This window comes from Heterodontus francisci, chromosome 17 (assembly GCF_036365525.1).
Source record: "Heterodontus francisci isolate sHetFra1 chromosome 17, sHetFra1.hap1, whole genome shotgun sequence".
Classification (NCBI taxonomy): domain Eukaryota; kingdom Metazoa; phylum Chordata; class Chondrichthyes; order Heterodontiformes; family Heterodontidae; genus Heterodontus; species Heterodontus francisci.
In genome coordinates this window covers 69737421-69759173 of record NC_090387.1, presented here as the reverse complement: position 1 = coordinate 69759173, position 21753 = coordinate 69737421, and the positions used below count along the sequence as shown (strand labels likewise).

Here is a 21753-nt window from a genome sequence, read left to right as displayed (position 1 = left end):
TGGAAATTTAAAAGCTCCACCATTTTCTTTGAACCTTTGATTTCCCTGAGAGTGACAAGTATGAGACTGAACAAGAAGAAAGTGCTTTTGTGTGCCAGCCTTCTTGGATCTGTGTCTCTTCTGCTTTGTATGATGCAAACACTGGATGGAAACTCAACGGCAATGGGCAGTAGGACCCATATTCAGGAAGCTGAGCAGCCTTATACAAGAGAAAAAGGGGTCAAGGGCAGAGATGTCCACCACAGTGTTTTACAGCAGCAAAGTAAATACAAATGGAAGAAATTTTTTGTTCCGGAATCTGTGCAGATTATGGAGTCAAACCTAAATCGCAAAGCCTACAAAGCCAGGCCAGTTAGAAAGCCAAAGAGCAAAGACATTATGAAGTGGTTGGGAGAGGACAATGAAATAGTAGGCGCCCCAAGAGACAACATGGATAAGGTCACTGCTCAGAAATCAGCCAGAAAGAATAATGTAGCTTCTCCAATAAAACAAGAAGTGAGGAAGAGGAAAGAAATAAAGAAGCTGCCAATAACAAGCTTGGAATGTTCCCAATTTGGTAGATTCCACTCGATGGATTTCCTTGGGGGGCTGGCCTCAAACAAACCCATCACCTGGTTCAGTCAGAGAGACAAGCAACTGGTAAAATTCCTGTCTGGAGGATCTGTTCAGAAGATTGACCATCTCACCAGGGGAAAGCAGGTGATCCGAGTTATCTTGAACATTAACACTTCCCTTCCTCTGGAGGGCAGCAGAGACCACTGCAGAGCAGGAGTTTGTGGAGTTGTGAAGGGTACCAGTGACCTGTGGGAAGTCGCTGCTTTTCATTTGGACAGAATTCTAGGCCTTGATGTCAGTCAGCCGGTAGTCGCACGCCAACTGCAGTCCCGCCTGCTGCCATACAGATACACGGACGGATTTGCAAAGCCCGTCGTGTGGTGGAATCCACAGACCTCGCTACGTCAAGGTGCCAACCAGTACCTGGACAGTTACTTTTTCCACGTGGCTCAGTTCCCATCTGTCTTCAGGCAGTGCGGTGAAAAACAAGATGAAGTGTGTGTCCGTGACAACAGCCCACAGCTGGAAAAGCTGAAATTGTTGGATTATTTCTTCCAGGTAATTTTGGGACTCAGTTTTGCGTACCGCCCCGCAGGAAGCATATATCGGGTTTGAAGTGGGTGCAGTGCAGATTTACCAGAATAACACCAGGCATTAGAAAGCAGCTCACCACCAGCTTCTGAAGGACAATTAGGGAGAGGCAACAATTTCCTGCCTTAGCGATGCCCACATCCCTGAACACATTAATAAAAGTGGGTTAAATTTTGAGGTCATGTTGCTTATATTCCCTTGTGTATAGGGAATTGAGAGGTGATCGGATCAAGGTGTTTAAAATGTTCAAAGCATTTGATAGGGAGAAACTATTACCCTTGATGGGGAATCAAGAACAAGGGGACATAATCTTAAATTTGAGCTAGGCCATTCAGGATCAAAATCAGGAAGCATTTTCTCACCCAAAGGGTAGTAGTAGAAATTTAGAACTCCCTCCTCCAAAGCGCTGTGGTTTCTGATATAATTGGAGGTTTCAGGACTGAGATTGATAGATTTTTGTTAGGTGAGGGTATCAAGAGATTTGGAACAAAGGTGGAAAATGGAATTGAGGTGCAGATCCACGATGGTCTAATTGAATGGCGGAAAAGGCTCGAGGGGCTGAATGGCCTACTCCTGTTCTCTCAAATTTTTTTTATTTTCTTCCTGTGTTTCCCCCTATTTAGGTGTCCTGATGTTACATAACAAGAGGGGAAGGGGGCTCAGGGCAGGCGTCCCGGTCCCCGGCCTCTTACAAGGCCACAATGGGATCCAATGTTTGAAGTGATGCATGAATTTCCAGGCTGATATTTCTTAGTCACTGGGCCCAGCCAAGGGGACTGCAGTGGTCTCTGCTGGTCCCCTCCATCACTATGTTCACTACATTTCAGACTACACTGGGCCTCTCTATTCTCTCTTTTTCCAGGCCTCACCTCGCTCCCCATTTGTCCTCCATGTTGCATCTACACAAGGAAGGAGGGAGGTTACAGGTTCCGTACCTGGGTCAGGCCGAATTATGCCAGGGGAGTGATCTGATGCTGCCCTCAGTGCCTTCAGACTAGGAGTAGATCAGTCTGGCAGGGTTCCCACCTCAGATCCCAGTCCTGAACCCTCAGCCAGAGAGTACATTTGTGTAGGGAACAGGGAAGGACAGAGCAGGGCTTGACAGTGATGCTCCTATGGCCAAATAGCTTGTTAGGACTTGCAGTTGAGGCTGAGTTAGACAAGGTGCTGCAGGGCCTGAAAAATTGATTCCCCAGCATGAGGGAAGCAGGGGAGAGAAAGGGGGAGCACAGAGATGGTACTGGGACAAATGTAGTTATGTGGAAAAATCCAATTTGCTCCTAGAGATGGTTGCTTCACTTTCGAATGTATACAACAGTATAAAATAAAATGTTCCCCACCTCTCTTGCTTTCTCTCTGTCTCTCTCCCCTCCCTTCCTCCCTCTCTCACTCACTCATTCTCTCTCCCTTCTCTCTCTCCTTTTTTCTCTCTTGCTCTTTTCCACACTTACATTTCCCCTCTCTCTCTCTCTCCCCCCTTTCCAACCTCGCTCCCTCTCCTCCCTTCCTCTCTCCCTGACCCACTCCCTCCCTCTCTCCCTGACCCCCTCCCTCCCTCTCTCCCTGACCCCCTCCCTCCCTCTCTCCCTGACCCCCTCCCTCCCTCTCTCTCTCTCCCTGACCCCCTCCCTCTCCCCCTCCTCCCCCTCCCTCTCCCCCTCCCTCTCCCCCTCCCTCTCCCCCGTCCCTCTCCCCTCCCTCTCCCCCTCCCTCTCCCCCTCCCTCTCCCCCTCCCTCTCCCCCCCTTCCCCTCTCCCCCTCCCCTCCCCCGTCACTCTCCCCGTCCCTCTCCCCCTCCCCCTCCCTCTCCCCCCACCCACACCCTCCCCCCCTCCCTCTCCCCCACTCCCCCACCCCTCCCCCTCCCACTCCTCCCCTCCCTCTCCACCCCTCCCCTCCCCCCTCCTCTCCCCCTCCTTCTCCCCCCCACCTTCTCCCCCCTCCCCTCCCCCCCTCCCTCTCCCCCCTCTCCCCCTCCCTCTCCCCCCTCCCCCCCTCCCCCTCCCTCACCCCACCCTCTCCCTCTCCTCCTCCCTCTCCCTCTCCTCCTCCCTCTCCCCCCCTCCTCCTCCCACTCCCCCCTCCTCCCTCCCTCTCCCCCCTCCTCCCTCCCTCACCCCCTCCCACCCTCCCCTCCTCCCCCACCCTCACCCCTCCCTCCCCTCTCCACCCTCCCCCTCCCCCCTCCACCTCCCTCCCTCTCCACCTCCCACCCCTCACACCCTCCCCCTCACTCCCCCACCCCCTCCCTCACACCCCCCTCCCACTCCTCCTCTCCCCCTCCCTCTCCCTCTCCCCCACCCTCTCCCCCTCTCCCCCTCTCCCCCTCCCCCTCTCCCCCTCCCCCTCACCCCCTCCCCCACCTCCCCCTTCTCCTCCTGCCCCCCTCTCCCCTCCCCCTCTCCCCCCCCTCTTCCCCCCCCCTCTTTCCCCCCCTCACCCCCCCCTTCCCCCCCTCAACCCCCCTCTTCCCCCCCTCAATCCCCCCCTCATTCCCCCCCACTTCCCCCCCCCACTTCCCCCCCACTTCCCCCCCCACTTCCCCCCCCTCTTCCCCCCCCCTCTTCCCCCCCCTCTTCCCCCCCCCTTCCCCCCCCTTCCCCCCCACTTTCCCCCCACTCACCCCCCTCTTCCCCCCCTCTCCCCCCACTCCCCTCCCCCTCCCCCACTCTCCCCTCCCCCTCACCCCCACTCTCCCATCCTCACCCCTCCTCTCCCCCTTCCCCCCTTCCCTCTCCCCCTTCCCTCACCCCTTCCCCCACCCCCTTCCCCCTCCCTCTCCCCCTCCCTCTCCCCCTCCCCCACCCTCTCCCCCTGCCCACCCTTGCCTCCCTCTCCCCCTCCCCCCTTTTCCCCCACTCCCCCCTCCCACTCCCCCCTCCCTCCCCCCTCCCTCTCCCCACTCCCTCCCCCTCCTCCCCACTCCCCCCCCCTCACCCCCCTCCCTCACCCCCCTCCCTCTCCCCCCTCGCCTTCCCCCTCTACCCATCCCCCTCTCCCCCTCACCCCCTTTCCCCCTCTCCCCCCTCTTCCCCCTCTCCCCCCTTCCTCCTCTCTCCCTGACTCCCTCCCTCCCTCTCTCTCTCTCCCTGACACCCTCCCTCCCCCACCTCCCCCACCACCCCACCCCCCCTCACCCACCCCCACACCCCCCCACCCACCCCCACCCACTCCCCCCGTCCCTCCCCCACCCTCTCCCCCCCTTCCCCCCCTCCCCCTCCCTTCCCACTCCCCCCTCCCTCACCCCCCCTCCCTCACCCCCCCCTCCCTCTCCCCCTCCCTCTCCCCCACCCCCTCCACCCTCCCTCACCCCCCTCCCCCCCCTCTCCTCCCCTCCCTCTCCCCCTCCCTCTCCCCCCCTCCCCTCCCTCACCCCCCCTCCCCCACCCCTCCCTCACCCCCCCCACCTCCCACTCCCCCCCACCCCCTCCCTCTCCTCCCCTCCTCTCCCCTCCTTCTCCCTCACCCCACTACCCCTCCCCCTCCCCCCTCCACCTCCCACCTTCACCTCCTCCCTCCCTCTCCTCCTCCCTCCCTCACACCCCCACCCCCACTCCCACTCCCCCCCTCCCTCACTCCCCCTCCCCCTCCCTCTCACCCCCCTCCCACACCCCACACCCCCCCTCCCTCACCCCACTCCCTCACCCCCTCCTCCCCCACTCCCCCCACCCACTCCCCCCTCCCTCCCCCCCTCCCTCTCCCCCCTCCCTCTCCCCCCTCTCCTTCCCCCTCTTCCCATCCCCCACTTCCTCTCCCCCTTCCCCCCTCTCCCCTTCCCCCCACCCCCCTTCCTCCTCTCTCCCCCTTCCCCCCTCTTCCCCTCTTCCCCTCACCCCCTCCCCTTCTCCCCCTCCCCCTCTCCCCCTTCCCCCCCTCTCTCCCCCCTCTCTCCCCCTCTCTCCCCCCTCTCCCCCCCTCTCTCCCCCCCTCTCTCCCCCCCTCTCTCCCCCCCTCACTCCCCCTCTCTCTTCCCCTCCCTCTCCCCCCTCCCCTTCCTTCCCCCCTCTCCCCCTCCCTCCCCCTTCCCCCCTCCCCCTCCCTCTCTCCCCCTCCCTCTCTCCCCCTCCCTCTCTCCCCCTCCCCCCCTCCATCGCTCTCCCCCCCCCCACTCCATCTCTCTCCCCCCCCTTCCATCTCTCTCCCCCTCCCTCCCTCTCTCTCCCCCTCTCTCCCCTCCCCCTCCCCCTCCCCCTCCCACCTCCTCTCCCCCTCCCCCTCCCTCCCTCCCTCTTCCCCTCCCTCTCCTCCTCCCTCTCCCCCTCCCCCTCCCCCTCTTTCCCTCCCCCCTCCCCTCTCCCTCTCCCCCTCCCTCTCCCCTCTCCCCCCCTCCCCCCTCCCTCTCCCCCTCTCCCCCCTCCCTCTCCCCCTCCTCCCTCCCCCTCCCCCTCCCCCTCCCTCTGCCCTCCCTCTCCCCTCCCTCTCCCCGTCCTCTCCCCCTCCCCCTCCCTCTCTCCCCCTCCCTCTCTCCCCCTCCCTCTCCCCCTCCCTCCCTCTCTCTCCCCCTCCCTCCCTCCCTCTCTCTCCCCCTCCCTCCCTCCCTCTCTCCCCCTCCTCCATCTCTCTCCCCCTCCCTCCCACTCTCCCCCTCCCACTCTCCCCCTCCCCACTCTCCCCCTCCCTCTTCCCTCCCTCTCCCCCTCCCTCTCCCCCTCACTCTCCCCCTCCCTCTCCCTCTCCCTCTCCCCTCCCTCTCCCCCTCCCTCTCCCCCTCTCCCTCTCCCCCTCCCTCTCCCCCTCCCTCTCCCCCTCCCTCTCCCCCTCCCTCTCTCCCCCTCCCTCTCCCCCTCTCTTCCCCTCTCTCCCCCTCTCCCTCTCTCTCCCCCTCTCCCTCCCTCTCTATCTGTCCCCCCTCCTCCCCCCCTCTCACCCCCCCTCTCACCCCCCCCTCTCACCCCCCTCTCACCCCCCTCACCCCCCCTCACCCCCCCCTCACCCCCCCTCACCACCCCCCTCACCCCCCCTCACCCCCCCCTCACCCCCCCCTCACCCCCCCCATCACCCCCCCCATCACCCCCCCATCACCCCCCCCTATCACCCCCCTCTCACCCCCCCCTCTCACCCCCCCTCCCACCCCCTCTCCCACCCCCTCTCCCCCCCCTCTCCTCTCTCCCTCCCCCTCTCCCCCTCTCTCTACCCTCTGCTCTCTCTCCTCTCCTCTCACTCTCCGCCACCCTCTCCCTCTCTCTCTCTCTCTCTCTCTTTCCTCTCTCCCTCCTCCTCCTCCTCTCCCTCTCCTCCCTCACTCCCTCTCCTCCCCTCTTTCCCTCTCCACCCTCACTCCCTCTCTCTCTCCTCTCACTCTCCATCGCCCTCTCTATCTCCCTCCTCCTCTCCCTCTCCTCCCTCACTCCCTCTCCTCCCCTCTTTCCCTCTCCACCCTCACTCCCTCTCTCTCTCCTCTCACTCTCCATCGCCCTCTCTATCTCCCTCCTCCTCTCCCTCTCCACCCTAACTGACTAGTTAGCCAGGAGTTTGCCAAGTAAACCTTCCATTCAGGAACATTTCAGAGCTTAATGACAAAGACAGCGCAATCATCCCAGAGGGCTTTAAGGGATTTCAAGCACACGAGGCAGATAAGTTGAGCCATGCTTGAGTATTTAATTGATCTTCAATCTGAATAAAGTGCAGCTGAATGTTCCAAATGTTTCCCAGATAAATTAGAAATTTTAAACATACCTTGGGGTTTCGTATTTGGTACTTCCAATGCCACACAAAATATGTGGTGAGCACAGAATATTCTGCGCTATATATTTTTAATTGCAAATTTTTACTGATTTTTTGAGTATTTTTATATATTTTTTAACAGTAGAGCAGTGGGGACAACTTCTGCAAGATGTCAGATAAAATCTCTTCATTGATGTGTGAGAAATAACAATGATGTAACATTCAGTGGCCAGTGATCTCCTAAGCCTGAATGACCATTAATTCCTCTCCATAGTACTGTGCCAAGAGCGACAAAGGCAACTGAAGTTATGTTTAAAATGGTGTCGTTTTGTAATTTTTTAATGTGTTGATGCAGAGATTGATGGGATGTGCGGCATTCAGATGTGCAAATGTTTGCATTTCGATCCATAAAACCTCATCTTACTTTTACAGTCTGTTTAACTCAAGCTAAAGCGACTTTTGTCCTCATCAAGATAAGGAACATAAGCTATTCCACCCACCCCCAACCTTTGACCCTTAGTGTTGGCATTGATCCTGCCAAGGTCAGGTGTAGCACAGCCAGACACATGGTGAGGCTCCAGTGACAGAAGTGGCCACTCCATTGACATTTGCCGATAATCAAAACCTGCTAGTCTTAAACATGGGGAAAGGATTTGAAACCTAACTAGCCTGGAGAACATCGGGCGGGTGGGCAGTTAAAATCAACCAGTTTACTCACTGGAGCTGAAGCTATTGATTGCAATTTTCACCTGTTTTACGAGCAGGCAGCAGGAGCACAAATGTTTAGGCCTCCCCTGCTGTGATTTCACCTCTGGATTGTGGGCCATCCTCCAAGTCCAAACGATTTATCACTGTCTTCTGCCAAGCACGATCGGAAATGTGGGGTGGGGGGGGTGAAGTTGGCCAGTAGATTTTAAAATCGGCCTTGCCTCCTTTTGCTGTGGGATGGGCGGAAATTAACTCCACATCGTCCACCGGCAGTTAAATCCAGCCCAAAAGGACAGCAGGTCTGAGAGGGGTATAACCCTTCATCAGAACTAGACCACATCCAAGACAGCAAGCTGTCTTTTCTCTTTACATATCCGATGGGCCTGTGTGAATTCTGTTTTTAAGGCTTGGGCCTCTCTGACAAATGGGAGTTTCACCATCAATTTTGCAAATTCCATTTTGTCCCAGAAATCTGACGAAGACACTGGGAGTGTCACTTTCTTCACCTTTTGCTCTGGCTGGATTTCACAGCCCCCACCACCACCACAAACCCCTCCCCCCTGCCCCCCCCCTCCGACATCAGGGGTTGTGGCGGGGTTAGGGGAGAGGCCCGCCACGCTCCCCGACACCGGGAAGGCCCGGCCTCCTATTGCCAACAGCGACGAGGCCTCATGGTAGTTCCCCCCGCTGCTCAGCGACAGGAGCCAATTTTACATATTTAAAAATGCAAGTGAAGAAATTAATGACTTACCTGCTCCCGTCATCCATTCCACTCCGATATTGTTACTGGTGGCCAGCAATCAGATCTTTGTGGGGGGAGAGGGCAAGGGATTAAATGTATGGTTGTTGGGGGGGGGGGGCGGGGGCGGTGGGAAAGGGTCTAGATCAATAAATGTTATTTTTTACAACACATTTCCCTTTAAAAATTTAAATAGCAATGTCGAGCTTGAAGCCCTTTAAAAATGGCGTTGTGCCTGCACAGTGGCGTCTGACGCCATTGTCGTGGACGGACTGCCCGACCCCTCCACATCATCGGGTGGGTGGATAGGGGGGTGGGGGTGCAGACTGCCCCAGCCATTTAAATGTGCTGCTGCGCTGAATATCGCGACATCTGGTCCGTGCGGGCGGACCGCCATTTTTGAAGCTGAGCTTGCAAAGTCCAGCCCTGTGTTTCATGATTTGGACTTGATATCAGGAGTCTAAAGCTGTTATGATGAGGAAGACATTTGAAGCTTTGTGAAAAGGCTTCGCGGTGGCCCATCCTTTTGAAACTTTCTTTGAAGGGGAACCATTTTCCTGTAAGTGTTGTTTCGATTTTATGAACCATTATTCTGCTAACATCGGGAGTTTAACATTCACATGTGCTTTAGCAACTTGACTGGAAAACATTCTAAACTAGGAATCTGAGGCTTTATGAAAATGATATAAATTAAATTCTTGTTGTGTAATAATGGAACAGTTAAACTTCCTCACCTCTTTCCCCGAGCCCTGCCATTCAAACTTTTTTTTCTGTATTTTTAAATGATTAAACCAATTGAGTGGAAATTCCTCTGCGTGGATATTATGGCTCGCTCCCTATATAGAATCTTACAGCATAGCAGGAGGCCATTCAACCCATCGTGCCTGTGCTGGTCCTTTGAAAGAGTTATATAATGAGCCCCATCCTTGGTCTTTCCCCATAGACTTGACAATTTCTCCTTTTCAAGTAGTTGTTCAATTCCCTTTTGAAAGTTGCTGTTAAATTTGCTTCATTTCAGATCATAACTTGCTGTGCTTTCTGTTTTCTTTTATGGGAACTTACTATTGATGGAAAGTTCGAATCATGGAACCGTTGATTTTTTTTTCACACAGGAGGCTATTCTTCCCATTGTGCCTGTCCCAGCTCTTCTAAATTTAGCCCAATTTGGGCCCACACCCCAGCTTTTTCCCCATAATCCTGCAAAAATTAGTCCTCTTCAAGTACACATCCAATTGCTTTTTAGAAGTTTCTATGGAATCTGCTTCCACTACTCTTTCAGGTAGTGCATGCCAGATCTTAACAGCTCTCTGTGTGATAACATTTCTTCTCATTTTCCCTCCAGTTCTTGTGTCAATTATTTTACATCTATGACCTCTGGTTACTGACCCATTTACCAGAGGAAACAATTTCTCCCTACTTGCTCTAAGAAAACAACTCATATTTTTGAACACCTCCATTAACCTTCTCTGCGCTAAGGAGAACAATCCCAGATTCTCCACTCTCTCCAGATAACTGAAGTTCCTCATCCCTGGTATCATCCTGGTAAACATCGTCTGTACCCCTTCCAAAGCCTTGACATCCTTCCCGAAGTTTGGTGCCCAGAATTATACACGATACTCCAGCTGAGGCCTAACTAGTGATTTGTTTAGCATGACTTCCTTGTTTTTGTATTCAAAATTAAGCTACCAAACCAGAACAGTTTCAATAAGTGCCTTTACAAACGGGAAATGAGAGCCTGGACTTCTAAGTTACTGCGTATCAATATCAACAGGCCAACTTACAGAATTGATTGACTATTCCTAGGTATACTGAACAGGAGATGTAGCTGGTTGTATAGAAGGTGCTATGCAATCCTCGTCCAATCTGGCTTGGGCTCCTTTAAGAACTCCCTGATCAGTGCTCTTTCTGTACTGGTGCCAACTTCAAGCTGCACATCTTTTGAAGCTGTAACATAACCATTCTGCATTCCAGTGAGAGCACAGGTGGCAGAAGACCCAAGTATCCTCTGAAGCAAAATCAATGGCACAGGTCTATCGAACAGTCTCCATTCACATACTCTCGTTTTGATTTAGATTTAGGTGCGGAAGGTGTTACCAGAGACAACAGGGATAGTGGAGGGAGTACATTGACTTCAGGGAGAGAGCATAGCGAATACATCACACACAAACTTCATTGTGAGGTAAACACAACCACACTAAGTGTTTGTCTGTGGCTATCAATGAATTGTGGGTATAAGAATCTGTCCATTACATTGAAAGAAACATCACTTTCACACAGATTTAAAAACTTCAAAGCAGCTGGTTTGAAATCATGATTTTTACATGTTGCGATTTGAAGATGGCTAAATCTCTTAAGTTGACAATTTGGTTGACTTTCTGACAGGACATTACACTGCTGTGTTGTTCCTACTGCTTTTCAAGTTTCCCATTTCTTCAATTGATTCTGCTACCTGACTGCACTGCCTGACTTTTATCATGAGCCTCTCATGTGCCACCTTATCAAAGGCCTTCTGAAGGCCCATGTATACCCCATCCACTGTATTACCCTTGTTAACTCTGTTGCTTCTTCAAAAAATTCAGTAAGGTTGGTTAAACATGACCTTTTTAGAAATGCAGGTTGACATTGTTTTTATAGTATTTTATAGTTGCTTAATTTGATAAGGCCCAAAAATGGGCATGGGGATCGTGATGCGCGATTAATCCGCACCTGTTCCTCCAATGCAGGCGGCCTGCAAACTTTGTGCTGCCTTTTGATCTACATGATTGCAGTGTGTAGCCAGTGCCAGGTACTGTTGAGTAGCTGCAAGCCTGAGTACAGGGCACATAATTGTGAGAGGCTAACACAAGTTCAAGCTAGCTTGCATTACTTAAAGGAGAGGTGCACTTTGAGTGGAGTAGGTGTTGGAAATGGCTGGCAAGAAGAGTGTATATGACACAGCAGGAGAGAGAGTGGGCTCCATGGTTCTCCGACAGCACTGGAGGCCTTGGTTCAGCAGGTGGACTGGAAGAGAGAGGTCCTCTATCCAGAGGGGATCATGAGGCACCCCAGACTGCAAAGGCAGTGGGAGTTGATAACCATTGCGGTCAATGCCAGCAACCTAGCCCCAAGGACCTGGATGCAGTGTCACAAGAAGTTCAATGACCTCACACAAGTGGTCAAGGTCAATGGATGCATCTTCAAATGCCATATCCTAAGAATTGCATTACTGGCTTCATACTCTGATCAATGCACCACCACCCTCATCATTCATCTACCAACAATCTATCAGGCATGGCTCATAACTAACATTCATAGTTTCACCTCACCCTCACACACTTAGCACTGCTGCAAGCCTCACATCCACATCTCACAGCTTGCTTACACTGTCAGCTATTCAACCATGACAGCCACATCACCCAAACACATTGCAACACACTCACTGATGCACTTCCCTTTCTCTTGCAGAACAACATGGAGGACAACTAGAGGCAGCAGGCGCTAACCGGGGGAAAGGGGGGACAGGCGTGACTGCATGTCCTAATCCTCATGTAGGAGATGGTACATGACTGAGGCTGTGGCTAGTAGTGGGGCTCAAAGCATCAATGACAGTATGCTCAGACCTACTCCTCCTTCTCACAGCCTACTTCCCTCTCTTCCCACAATCTCTTCTGATTTACCAACTGCAGACCTCACCACAACCCTACTGTTGTGCCTTTCTCCTTTCAGTTACTCCAAGAACTGCAACCTGACCAGGCAGTGGAGGAAGAGAAAGGGGTGGACGAGCAATAAGACAGTGACGAAGAAGAAACACAGTCACTTGCTTTCACACTTGTAGCCACCAGCTCAGATACTGACACTGCACAAACTTTAGAGGCGAGCTTAGAGGTGGGATATGCATGTAATGAGACACTGGGCACCAGTGGGCTGCAGCTAGGGCAGGGAGCAAGAACAGCACAAGTCCCCACTTGTCAGAGGGAGAGGTTGCACACAACTTCGGCTGCAGAGTGCTCAGATGAGGACTTTGCTGGGGCTGCGTACAGAAAACGGGTGGTGGGTGTGCACACAGAAATGCTTGGTGTATTGGCAGGCCTGCCAGAAAGCCTGAAATAAAAACAAGAAATGCTGGAAATACTCAGCAGGTCTGGCAGCATCTGTGGAGAGAGAAGCAGAGTTAACGTTTCAGGTCAGTGACCCTTCTTCAGAACTGATGAACCAGTTCATCACTGACCTAAAATATTAACTCTGCTTCTCTCTCCACGGATGCTGCCAGACCTGCTGAGTATTTCCAGCATTTCTTGTTTTTATTTCTGATTTCCAGCATCTGCAGTTTTTTGCTTTTATTTTACTGCCAGAAAGCCTGTTATCACTGTCGAGCAGCATGGAGGAGTCTAGCACAATCTTGCACACAGCTTTGAGCAGAGCTTGGAGCCCATCCTCTCCAACTCCATTACCACACTCACAGACCTATCCATGATGCAGGGTCCAATGTCTCAGCTTCTATTGCAGCACAAGCAGAAGCCACCCAATTTCTGAGTGCTGCAGTGGAAGCTCAGACTGAGGCCATGCAAGCTCAGCGTATTGACACAAACACTCAGACTGTTGTCATGATGGCTGTGGATACCAGGGTTCAAAGGGGCTTTCAGGGTGTCATAGCAGTCCAGCAATCTGTCCTCCAACACATTGCTAGGATTTCTGAAGTGTTGCTCCCGGGAAGTGGCAGTGGCTCTGTGGAGCGCAAATCTGCTGTCCTCCCTCAGGGCGCTAGCATTTGTCTTCCCACTGCTGCCTGTCAGCCACCTGCCCACAATGAGGTGTGCAGTCCAAAGCTAACCTTTCTAGTGCCCGAGCTGCTCAAGATCATCCTGAAAGGCCATCTGTAGTATCCCCCACTCAGCATCAGCAGTCTTCCACCAGCCTTGCTGCAGCCACTGGGGTAGCACTGTGCAGGAGCACTAGGACAGGCAAAGACACACAGTATACAGGCACTAAGGGAATGCACAAGGGTGAACAGTTGAGTTTTGTATGGAATATTGGATAGTTTGATTGATAAAAAGTTGGTTTGGAATAGTTGTTTTCTGATGACTTTTATTTTAGGATTGTGACCAAGAGAACATTGTGATGTAACAGAGGGATGGTAAAGTTTGGGACTGCTGTAGAATGGCGAATTGGGGTTATGTTCAGTGCTACTGCTGTCGATGAGCCGATCACAGACACCGCGCTGGATAAAGGGATGTGTTGGTTTCCTCCTCCTCCCCCTTCCCAGCTGTTCACCCTATACCTGGTGCCAAGGTTTGCCTTCATGATGGCGTGATTGTGCAGGGTACAGCAGACCATGATAAGTCATGACACTACTGAGTATTGCAGGACTCCTCCAGAGTGGTGCAGGCAGCAGAAGTGTTGTTTAAATATCCCAATGGTCATTCGATGCCATTTCGTATGGCAGAGTGCCTCTCATTATATACATGCTGCCCATGTGTGCGTGGGTTGTACACCGGAGTCATGAACCAGGTCGACAGCGGTCAGCCCTTGTCACCCCAACATCGCTGTCTGGTTTCTCGTGGTGGCTCAAATGCTGATGGTGCAGTGGACTACCACAGAATAAAGGCATCAAGACTGCTACCAAAATACTGAGCATTCACCAGCATGATATGCTGAGTATGTTTGCACCCCAGCTGGATATTGAGGGATTGGAACCCTTTGCAATTGTGGTACATCTCTGAATTTAGATGCAGCGCCTGTAAAGTTACATGGGTGTAGTCAATGTCACCCTGTAACATGGGGAAACCCACTATCCTGGTGCAGCTGCATGCTCATCCTGCCTGCTTCTCTTTGGAACATCAGACTGCAGTATATTCTCCTTTCTTTGTATACAGTGTGTTCACAGAATCACAGAATTGTTACAGCGCAGAAGGAGGCCATTCAGCCCATCGTGTCAGCACTGGCTCTCTGAAAGAGCAATTCCCTCTGTTCCATTCCCCTGCCTTCTCCCCATAACCCTGCCCATTCTTGCTTTTCATATAACTGTCTAATTCCCTTTTGAATGCTTCAATTGAACCTGCCTCCACCACATTCTCAGGCAGCGCATTCCAGACCTTAACCACTCGCTGCATGAAAAAGTTTTTCCTCATGTCACTTTTGCTTCTCTTACCAAATACTTTAAATCTGTGCTCTCCCGTTCTCGATCCTTTTACGAGTGGGAACAGTTTCTCTCTATCTACTCTGTCCAGACCCCTCATGATTTTGAATACCTCTATCAAATCACCTCTCAGCCTTCTCTTCTCCAAGGAAAACAGTCCTAACTTCTCCAATCTATCTTCATAACTGAAATTCCTCATCCCTGGAACCATTCTCGTGAATCTCTTCTGTACTCTCTCCAATGCCCTCACGTCTTCCCTCACGTCTTTCCTCAAGTGCAGGCGCCCAGAACTGGACGCAATATTCCAGCTGAGGCCGAATTAGTGTCTTATGCAAGTTCAACATAACTTCTTAGCTCTTGTACTCTATGCCCCTATTAATAAAGACCAGGATAGTGTATGCTTTATTCACTGCTCTCTCAACCTCTCCTGCCACCTTTAATAACTTATGCACATAAATACCTAGGTCCCTCTGCTCCTGCACTCCCTTTAGAATTGTGCCCTTTATTCCATATTGTCTCTCCATGTTCTTCCTAACAAAATGAATCACCTCACATTTCTCTGTATTGAACTTCATCTGCCACCTGTCTGCCCATTCCACCAACTAGTCGATATCTTTTTGAAGTTCTACACTATCCTTAACACAGTTCACAATGTTGCAAGTTTCGTATCATCTGCAAACGTTGAAATTGTGCCCTGTATAACAAGGTCTAGGTCATTAATGTATATCAGGAAAAGCAGGGGTCCCAACACTGATCCCTGGGGAACTCCACTACAAACCTTCCTCCAGCCTGAAAAACATCCATTAACCACTACTCTTTATTTCCTGTCACTCAGCCGATTTCGTATCCATGTTGCTACCGTCCCTTTTATTCCATGAGCTACAGGTTTGCTCACAAGTCTGTTGTGTGACACTATCAAATGCCTTTTGAAAGCCCATGTATACCACATCAACAGCATTGCCCTCATCAACCCTCTCTGTTACCTCCTCAAAAAACTCCAGCAAGTTAATTAAACATGATTTTCCCTTAAGAAATCCATGCTGCGTTCCTTAATTAACCCGCATTTGTCCATGTAACTATTGATTTTGTCCCGAATTATTTTTTCTAGAAGTCTTCCCACCGCCGAAGTTAAACTGACTGGCCTGTAGTTGCTGGGCTTATCTTTACACCCTTTTTTGAACAAGGGTGTAACGTTTTCAATTCTCCAGTCCTCTGGCACCACCCCGAGTCCAAGGAAGACTAAAAAATTATGGCCAGTGCCTCTGTGATTTCCACCCTCACTTCCCTCAGTATCCTTGGATGCAACTCATCTGGCCCTGGTGCCTTATCCACTTTAAGTTCAGATAGCCTATCAAATACTTCCTCTTTATTAATTTTAAACCCCTCTAGTGTCTGACGTACCTCCTCTTTCAACATTGCCTGGGTTGCATCTTCTTTCTATGAATCATATGATTCTATGAATGCCTGGTGACCTACATAGCGGCGAAGTCGCAGCCTTTGCATTTTGCTTGACAAAGATCAGGAAATAGAGGGAACCCAATCAAAACATTGATGTCAGATTTAAATGTAAGGACTGCAGTACAAGATGTTGTGACTTTAAATGCTCTAAGGTCCTGGTGCCAAATTCAGGTTGTGAACCACATTTGCCAATGTTTATGGAAAAAAATGAATCAGGCATTTAAACAATGTGAAATTGGCTCATCTCCAATAACCTGTGACGCTAGACAATTATCCTTCCATGCCCAAATATGGTAGAACTGTGGGTGCCGTGTATTCTCAGAAGGATTATTTGTTATTCCTGCTTAAGCACTTTATTTTCCTCATGCCCCAGGTCTGCCACACACATTCTGGTCAAGCAGAAACCTGCTCCCAAACCATAATGTATGTAACTAGAGCCAGTCTCCATTTTCTTACAATAGTTTTCTGTGCAGTGAAAGAAATAGGACAATGGTACAGAATGGAAAGGGCGCTAGATCAGAGATGGAAATGCTCACCTTACAATAGTACATAGTTACATAAGCACACCTAGCTCTCTAACATAAATAGAATATGAAAATTATTCAAGTCAGCAGTCGTTCTTTGCTTGACAGTTTCAAAAGAGTGATATCTTGATCCCAAACATGACCAATTGACTCACATGTGTATTTCTAATTTTTGGAATTACAGTGGCATTATTCCAAGGAGAGTAACGAATAGAGGAGCAAAATATCTCTGTCTTGTGGTTAAAATATATGTTATCTGTAGACTTTGTTCCAGCCACTCTAGCGCACTATTTCTCAGTCAAGAACCTTTAATTTGAACAAGTTGTGCAATCATCCCACACTGCAGGCTGACCCTACGAGTAAGGACCAAGGATTTACCGATGGATCTGATACCAGGGCAGAGAAGGCGTGAGGGAGAGGTACATGTGACTCTCATGCCACTAAAATTCCACAATACACACAATCAATGTAGGTAGTGATCAAAAGGATGGAATCTGGAGCCATCTTTCATAATCTTAAGCAGTGAAATAGTTAAAGATGCTTTCTTAAAGTATCATTTTGTTCACAGTCAGGAAGAAGACCTCCAATTTTAGTTCAATATGTTGAATGGCGCACCCCTGCATTGTTCAGACTGGTGCAGACATTAATCATGTTCTCACAATGCAATCTTGAATTGTCAGTCAGTACCAGACTGATCCTGTCAGCTGATATGATGCGGCACTGATGATGCTATCGAAGAAGGCCCGCAGCCCACAGTACCGAGCTGCAGGCAGGCATTGTAGAGGTTGTGAGGGATGACATTGAGACGATGGGATTTTTTTGAGATAAGCACATTTTAGTATTTGACTATGCCAGAATTTACATGCAAAGAAGCCATCGAGCATATTTTATGCATTCTAGCCTTTCAAGCTTTTAAGCCTCACAGTGTGAGTTTCTGTGTTTGTTAACAGTGCCTGCAACAGTGACTGCTTTTTAAAGAAGTAACAATTTAAAGACCACAGAATTTTAAAAAAATGTTGAAAACAAGTGTTGGCCTTAATCCGATTGGTTGGTATTAAACTGCTTTCTGCTCCCTACTGGGCCATTATCTTAGCTGAAATGTCCTGAAAGCCAGTTTGAATACTTATGAGTACAACATCTCATCAGAACTGCATTACGGGAACTGGTCTGTACTTGGCAAAGTGGTATTGAACCAAATCACCAGCAATGGGTCCCACAGACCAATTTAACAAAGAACACGGTTGTAATACTCCATCTGTTTCCTGGAATAGCAAAACTGGAACATTGTTTGCATCTGTGTTGAACAGCAGAGGGATCACTGATGGTGATGATAGTGCTTTTTAGTGTTACTGGGGGAACAAACCTACCTGAAAGAGATAATGGCCCCATTTCTACAGTTAGATGTGACAACCAGTCCACCTTACACAAAAGAAGATTAAATAGCAGTATCTACGGCCACATGTAAATTGGTTTTCAAGCTGTTTTGCTCTCCACAGATGCTGCCTGCTCTGCTCTGTGCTTCTGTTTTTATTCTATATTACAGTGTAGTTTTGTGCTTTAGGCTCATACATGTTTAGTAGAAGTCTTGGTACTTCTGTATGGTTTTGACATTTATTTATGTTTATTTATTTATTTTCACAACTTTTGTTTTCTCCAGGATGTGGCAATAATTTTGACCAGCTTTGACAGGAACAGGGACAGACGTACAGTCACTTTCAATGATTTGGATTGGTAAGTGCGCAGAAAAGTTCAGATGATACCTGTGCAATGCCAAATAATTCATAGAAGTTACAACACAGAAACAGGCCATTCGGCCCAACCAGTCCATGCTGATATTTACTTAATTGCATGGTCTATTGTTGCTATGGAAAGGTTGATGGAGTTCGTGCCTGTCACCACCTGCATGGCAAATCCAAATTTCAACAGTTCATTTGAGGGTCCATGTTGAAGAGACCTGGTTGAATGGAAAAATGCTTGAAAGATTTAGCAGGTCAGGCAGCATCTGTGGGGCAAGGAAGATAACTCTAAAGTTTCAGCTTGATAATCTTTCATTAGAACTCTGATTCTGGAAGGTCATTGACCTGAAACAGTAACTCTACCTTCATCTGCTTACAGATGCTGCCTGACCTGCTGGTAGGTTCCAGCATTTTCTGTTTTTACGCTGTATTTAGTGACTTAGCGGGAGCTCGACAGAAATGGTGTCTGAATCCAGTTTGACAATGATGCTGATTTTGAAGCATGATCTTCATATAGAGGATACACCATGGGTGTTCTATCATCAAACGCTCTCAAAAATGGAAGTCGAAAAGATTGTAGAACGTTTCACCACTTTGATCTCGCAAGAATTAAAATTCTCACCCTGTATCCTCAACCTGTATTTCAATTAGCTGTGCTGTAATTAGAAGGGTTAGATTGGAAACCACAGAATTTTGGGGTTAATGTGTAATGCAGAAATCGAAATGGTTGAGCTGAGGTTTTCCTCTTCGTCCTCACATATAAATCCAGGTTATTGTACTATCAAATAATTGGAATCTCCACAATAGTTTGGGAACCTAATTAAAATAGAAAAGAGGGTCTCCATATCAGGCAGAATGTTTAATAACACAAGGTTTATATAATATTCATTGGAGAGAATAAAAGTTACAATATTTTTATAGCTCTACTTTACCATTCTCAAATTTATATATCTATAAGCTATTATTGGTTGATGGTATTAGATGCTTTATAGAGATGAGTTGAAAAGCATGGGGGAGAAATTTGTGGAATCCCCAGGGCAGGCAGTGCCACAGGCCACTATCTGCACGATCCGCGTGGCTTTCCTCATCCCTATCATTGAAAAACGCCGTGTGGGCCACCATGGTAATGACTTGGGACACTGTCTATCCCCGGGGAATAGAGGTAAGTCTGCATGTGGATGAATTTCTCCTGAATATGGCTGAAATTGATTTTCAAACGTTAGCTCCATTTGGTTCCATTAATATTTTTAATAAATAGCATTGATTTTAAAATTCTCATCCTCATGTTCAAATCCCTCCATGGCCTCACTCCTCCATATCTTTGCAACCCCCTCCAGTTCTACAACCTTCTAAGAACTCTACACTACTCCAATGCTGGCCTCTTGTGCATCCCCCTCTTCCTTCAACCCACCAATAATGGCCGTGCCTTCAGCCATCTGGGCCCTAAGCTCTGGAATTCCCTCTGCAAACCTGCTTGCCTCTCTCCTCCTTTAAGACTTGGCTTAAAACCAACCTCTTTAGCCAAAGTTTTGGTCACCAGTCCTGAAATCTCCTTTGTTGACTCAGTGTCAGTTTTTTGTTTGATAACGGTCCTGTGAAGCAGCTTGGAATGTTTTACTATGTTAAGGGCACTATATAAATGCAAGTTGTTGTGGTCGTAATGTTTTCTGTACATCTTCATACATATTTTAAAAGGTATGCAATGTTATTTGGTTGGCTTTAGGTTACCTCCCAACACTCTGAAGACCATTGCCTCACAGTGTTTGCCTGAAATGCTCTTACGTTCGTTATATGAAGACCAAGAATACTGGCAAAGCAAGGGGCTGAGCTCCCTTCTGAAACTGGTGGAAAAAGTTAGTAAAAGAGCTCAGGCATTGTTAAAGTACATCCAAGAAGGCCAACCAAAGCGTAAAAGGGCACTGGTGTGAAATTCAACAAAAAAAAGCCTGAACTTTTGGTTCACTATTAAATGGTTAATTTTATACAGCGAAACCCATTGGATCAATGTAGCAATCGCACCGGTGAAGACGATTCATTTTACCTTCATGTGAAGCTCCCAGCAAATGCCACAGGCATAAACAAGTTTCAATTGAATAGGTCCTTCTCACAAAAAATTGAACAAACTGTTCCAGGGAGAGATACTAGTTTACATGCATGGAATCAGAGCACAAAACCTAGAGGTGGGTTTTGTCATCATTCTGGAGAGCTAGACATGGCTGAGATATGTTTCGACACAATAAATCTCTTGAGTGGATGAATAGGAAGATACTATACGGAGGAGTGAAGATTTTCACCAATAGAATACCCTGATCATTCACTGAGGCAGGGGAACACGCATGTCCTCTGACATCACTGAGTGGGTTATCAGCAGAGAAATGCCTCATATCACAAAACTCTGGCAATATAAAAAATATTGCCCACTGTGGTAACAGTTGTTGATTATTCCTTGTTTGAGCAGTAAAGATATTGTGAATTCCAACAGGATAAAGGTCTGTTTCCCATTCTCTTCCCCCACAGACACTCCAGCTTCGCTGAAATTCAAATGCAATCATCTGTGTTGTTTTAATAATATACATCTTTTCGTTTACAAAAAGTTTGTTTTCTTGGCATTTTTTATTTAGATCTCAGTGTAAAGGAGAATGCAATTTTGCAATGAGCTCCCAATTATTAAACCTTGAATAATTTCAGCCTGGTTATTTAACAATTAGACTTTGTGGCCATTAATACTTAAAAGAAAAAAGAGAAAGTCGGTCAAATCTCTAAGTGGCTTTGACTCTTGACTTCAAGAATGCGAGCGATTACGTCTTGTTTGTGGGAGCTTGCTGTGTACAAATTGGCTGGTGTGTTTCCTACATTACAACAGTGACTACACTTCAAAAGTACTTCATTGGTTGTAAGGTGCTTTGGAACATCCTGTGGTCATGAAAGCTGCTATATAAATGCAAGTCTTTCTATTTTTTACCAGTCGAAAGGTTGGTTCATGTCACAGCTGAAATATCCAATCTGTATGTGAAGGGGCCAGCAGTAGATATGCTCATGACTTTGTTCAATATCTTGACCACTGACAGAGCAAATAATGCCAGATTCGCCCTGTTCACTGTAGTCCACCTCTGATCTGACAAATACAACTGGTGCACAGGGTCTGTACTGCGTGGGCCTATGGGGTCTTGGTATAATGTCTCATCCAGTCAGGCAGTTATGGATTCAAACCCCAAACCAGTGCTTTGAGCACATAATCCTGGCTGGCACTGTCAGAGGTGCCACATTTCAGATGAGACTTCAAACTGAGGCACTGTCTGCCCTTTCAGGAGGAAGTAAAAGATCCCACTAGACTATTTGAAGAATTGCAGGGGAGTCCTCTGGCTAGGATTGCAGACTCTGGTTCAAGGCATCCTGGAGATTTGATCATGTGATGTGACAATGTGACAACTGATCATGTTATATTTGATTACCTGACATCTGTAGCTGTTATTATATTTACCTTATAACGAATGGATCCTCTGTAGTTGAATGTCTTTGTTTGTGATTTTGCACCAGCTGCAGTTGTGCCAGACATTTAGGGAAGAAGGAAACCAGCTGTGAGCAGACAAAGAGGGGAAACTGAGGGTGGGAAAGAGGAGAAATCGAGGGCAGGAAGAGTGGAAACCAACGGCGGGGAAGAGT

At 49.1% G+C, this 21753-nt stretch overlaps 1 protein-coding gene across 1 annotated transcript; it reads left to right on the top strand.

Moving 5' to 3' along the window:
* The first annotated feature begins 7 nt into the window (after positions 1-7).
* Positions 8-20746, top strand: LOC137379221 (Golgi-associated kinase 1A-like). Its single transcript, XM_068049929.1, has 3 exons — positions 8-1113; positions 18012-18085; positions 19814-20746. The coding sequence occupies exons 1-3, from the start codon at positions 61-63 to the stop codon at positions 20016-20018; spliced, it is 1332 nt and encodes a 443-aa protein (XP_067906030.1). The 5' UTR covers positions 8-60; the 3' UTR covers positions 20019-20746.
* The last annotated feature ends 1007 nt before the right edge of the window (positions 20747-21753 follow it).

Bases quoted from the DNA above. Each gene is read 5' to 3' on its own strand.
- LOC137379221 (XM_068049929.1), top strand. From the start codon at position 61: ATGAGACTGAACAAGAAGAAAGTGCTTTTGTGTGCCAGCCTTCTTGGA. The intron at 1,114-18,011 runs GTAATTTTGGGA...TGTTTTCTCCAG, and splicing joins TGTTGGATTATTTCTTCCAG to GATGTGGCAATAATTTTGAC. The intron at 18,086-19,813 runs GTAAGTGCGCAG...GGTTGGCTTTAG, and splicing joins ACTTTCAATGATTTGGATTG to GTTACCTCCCAACACTCTGA.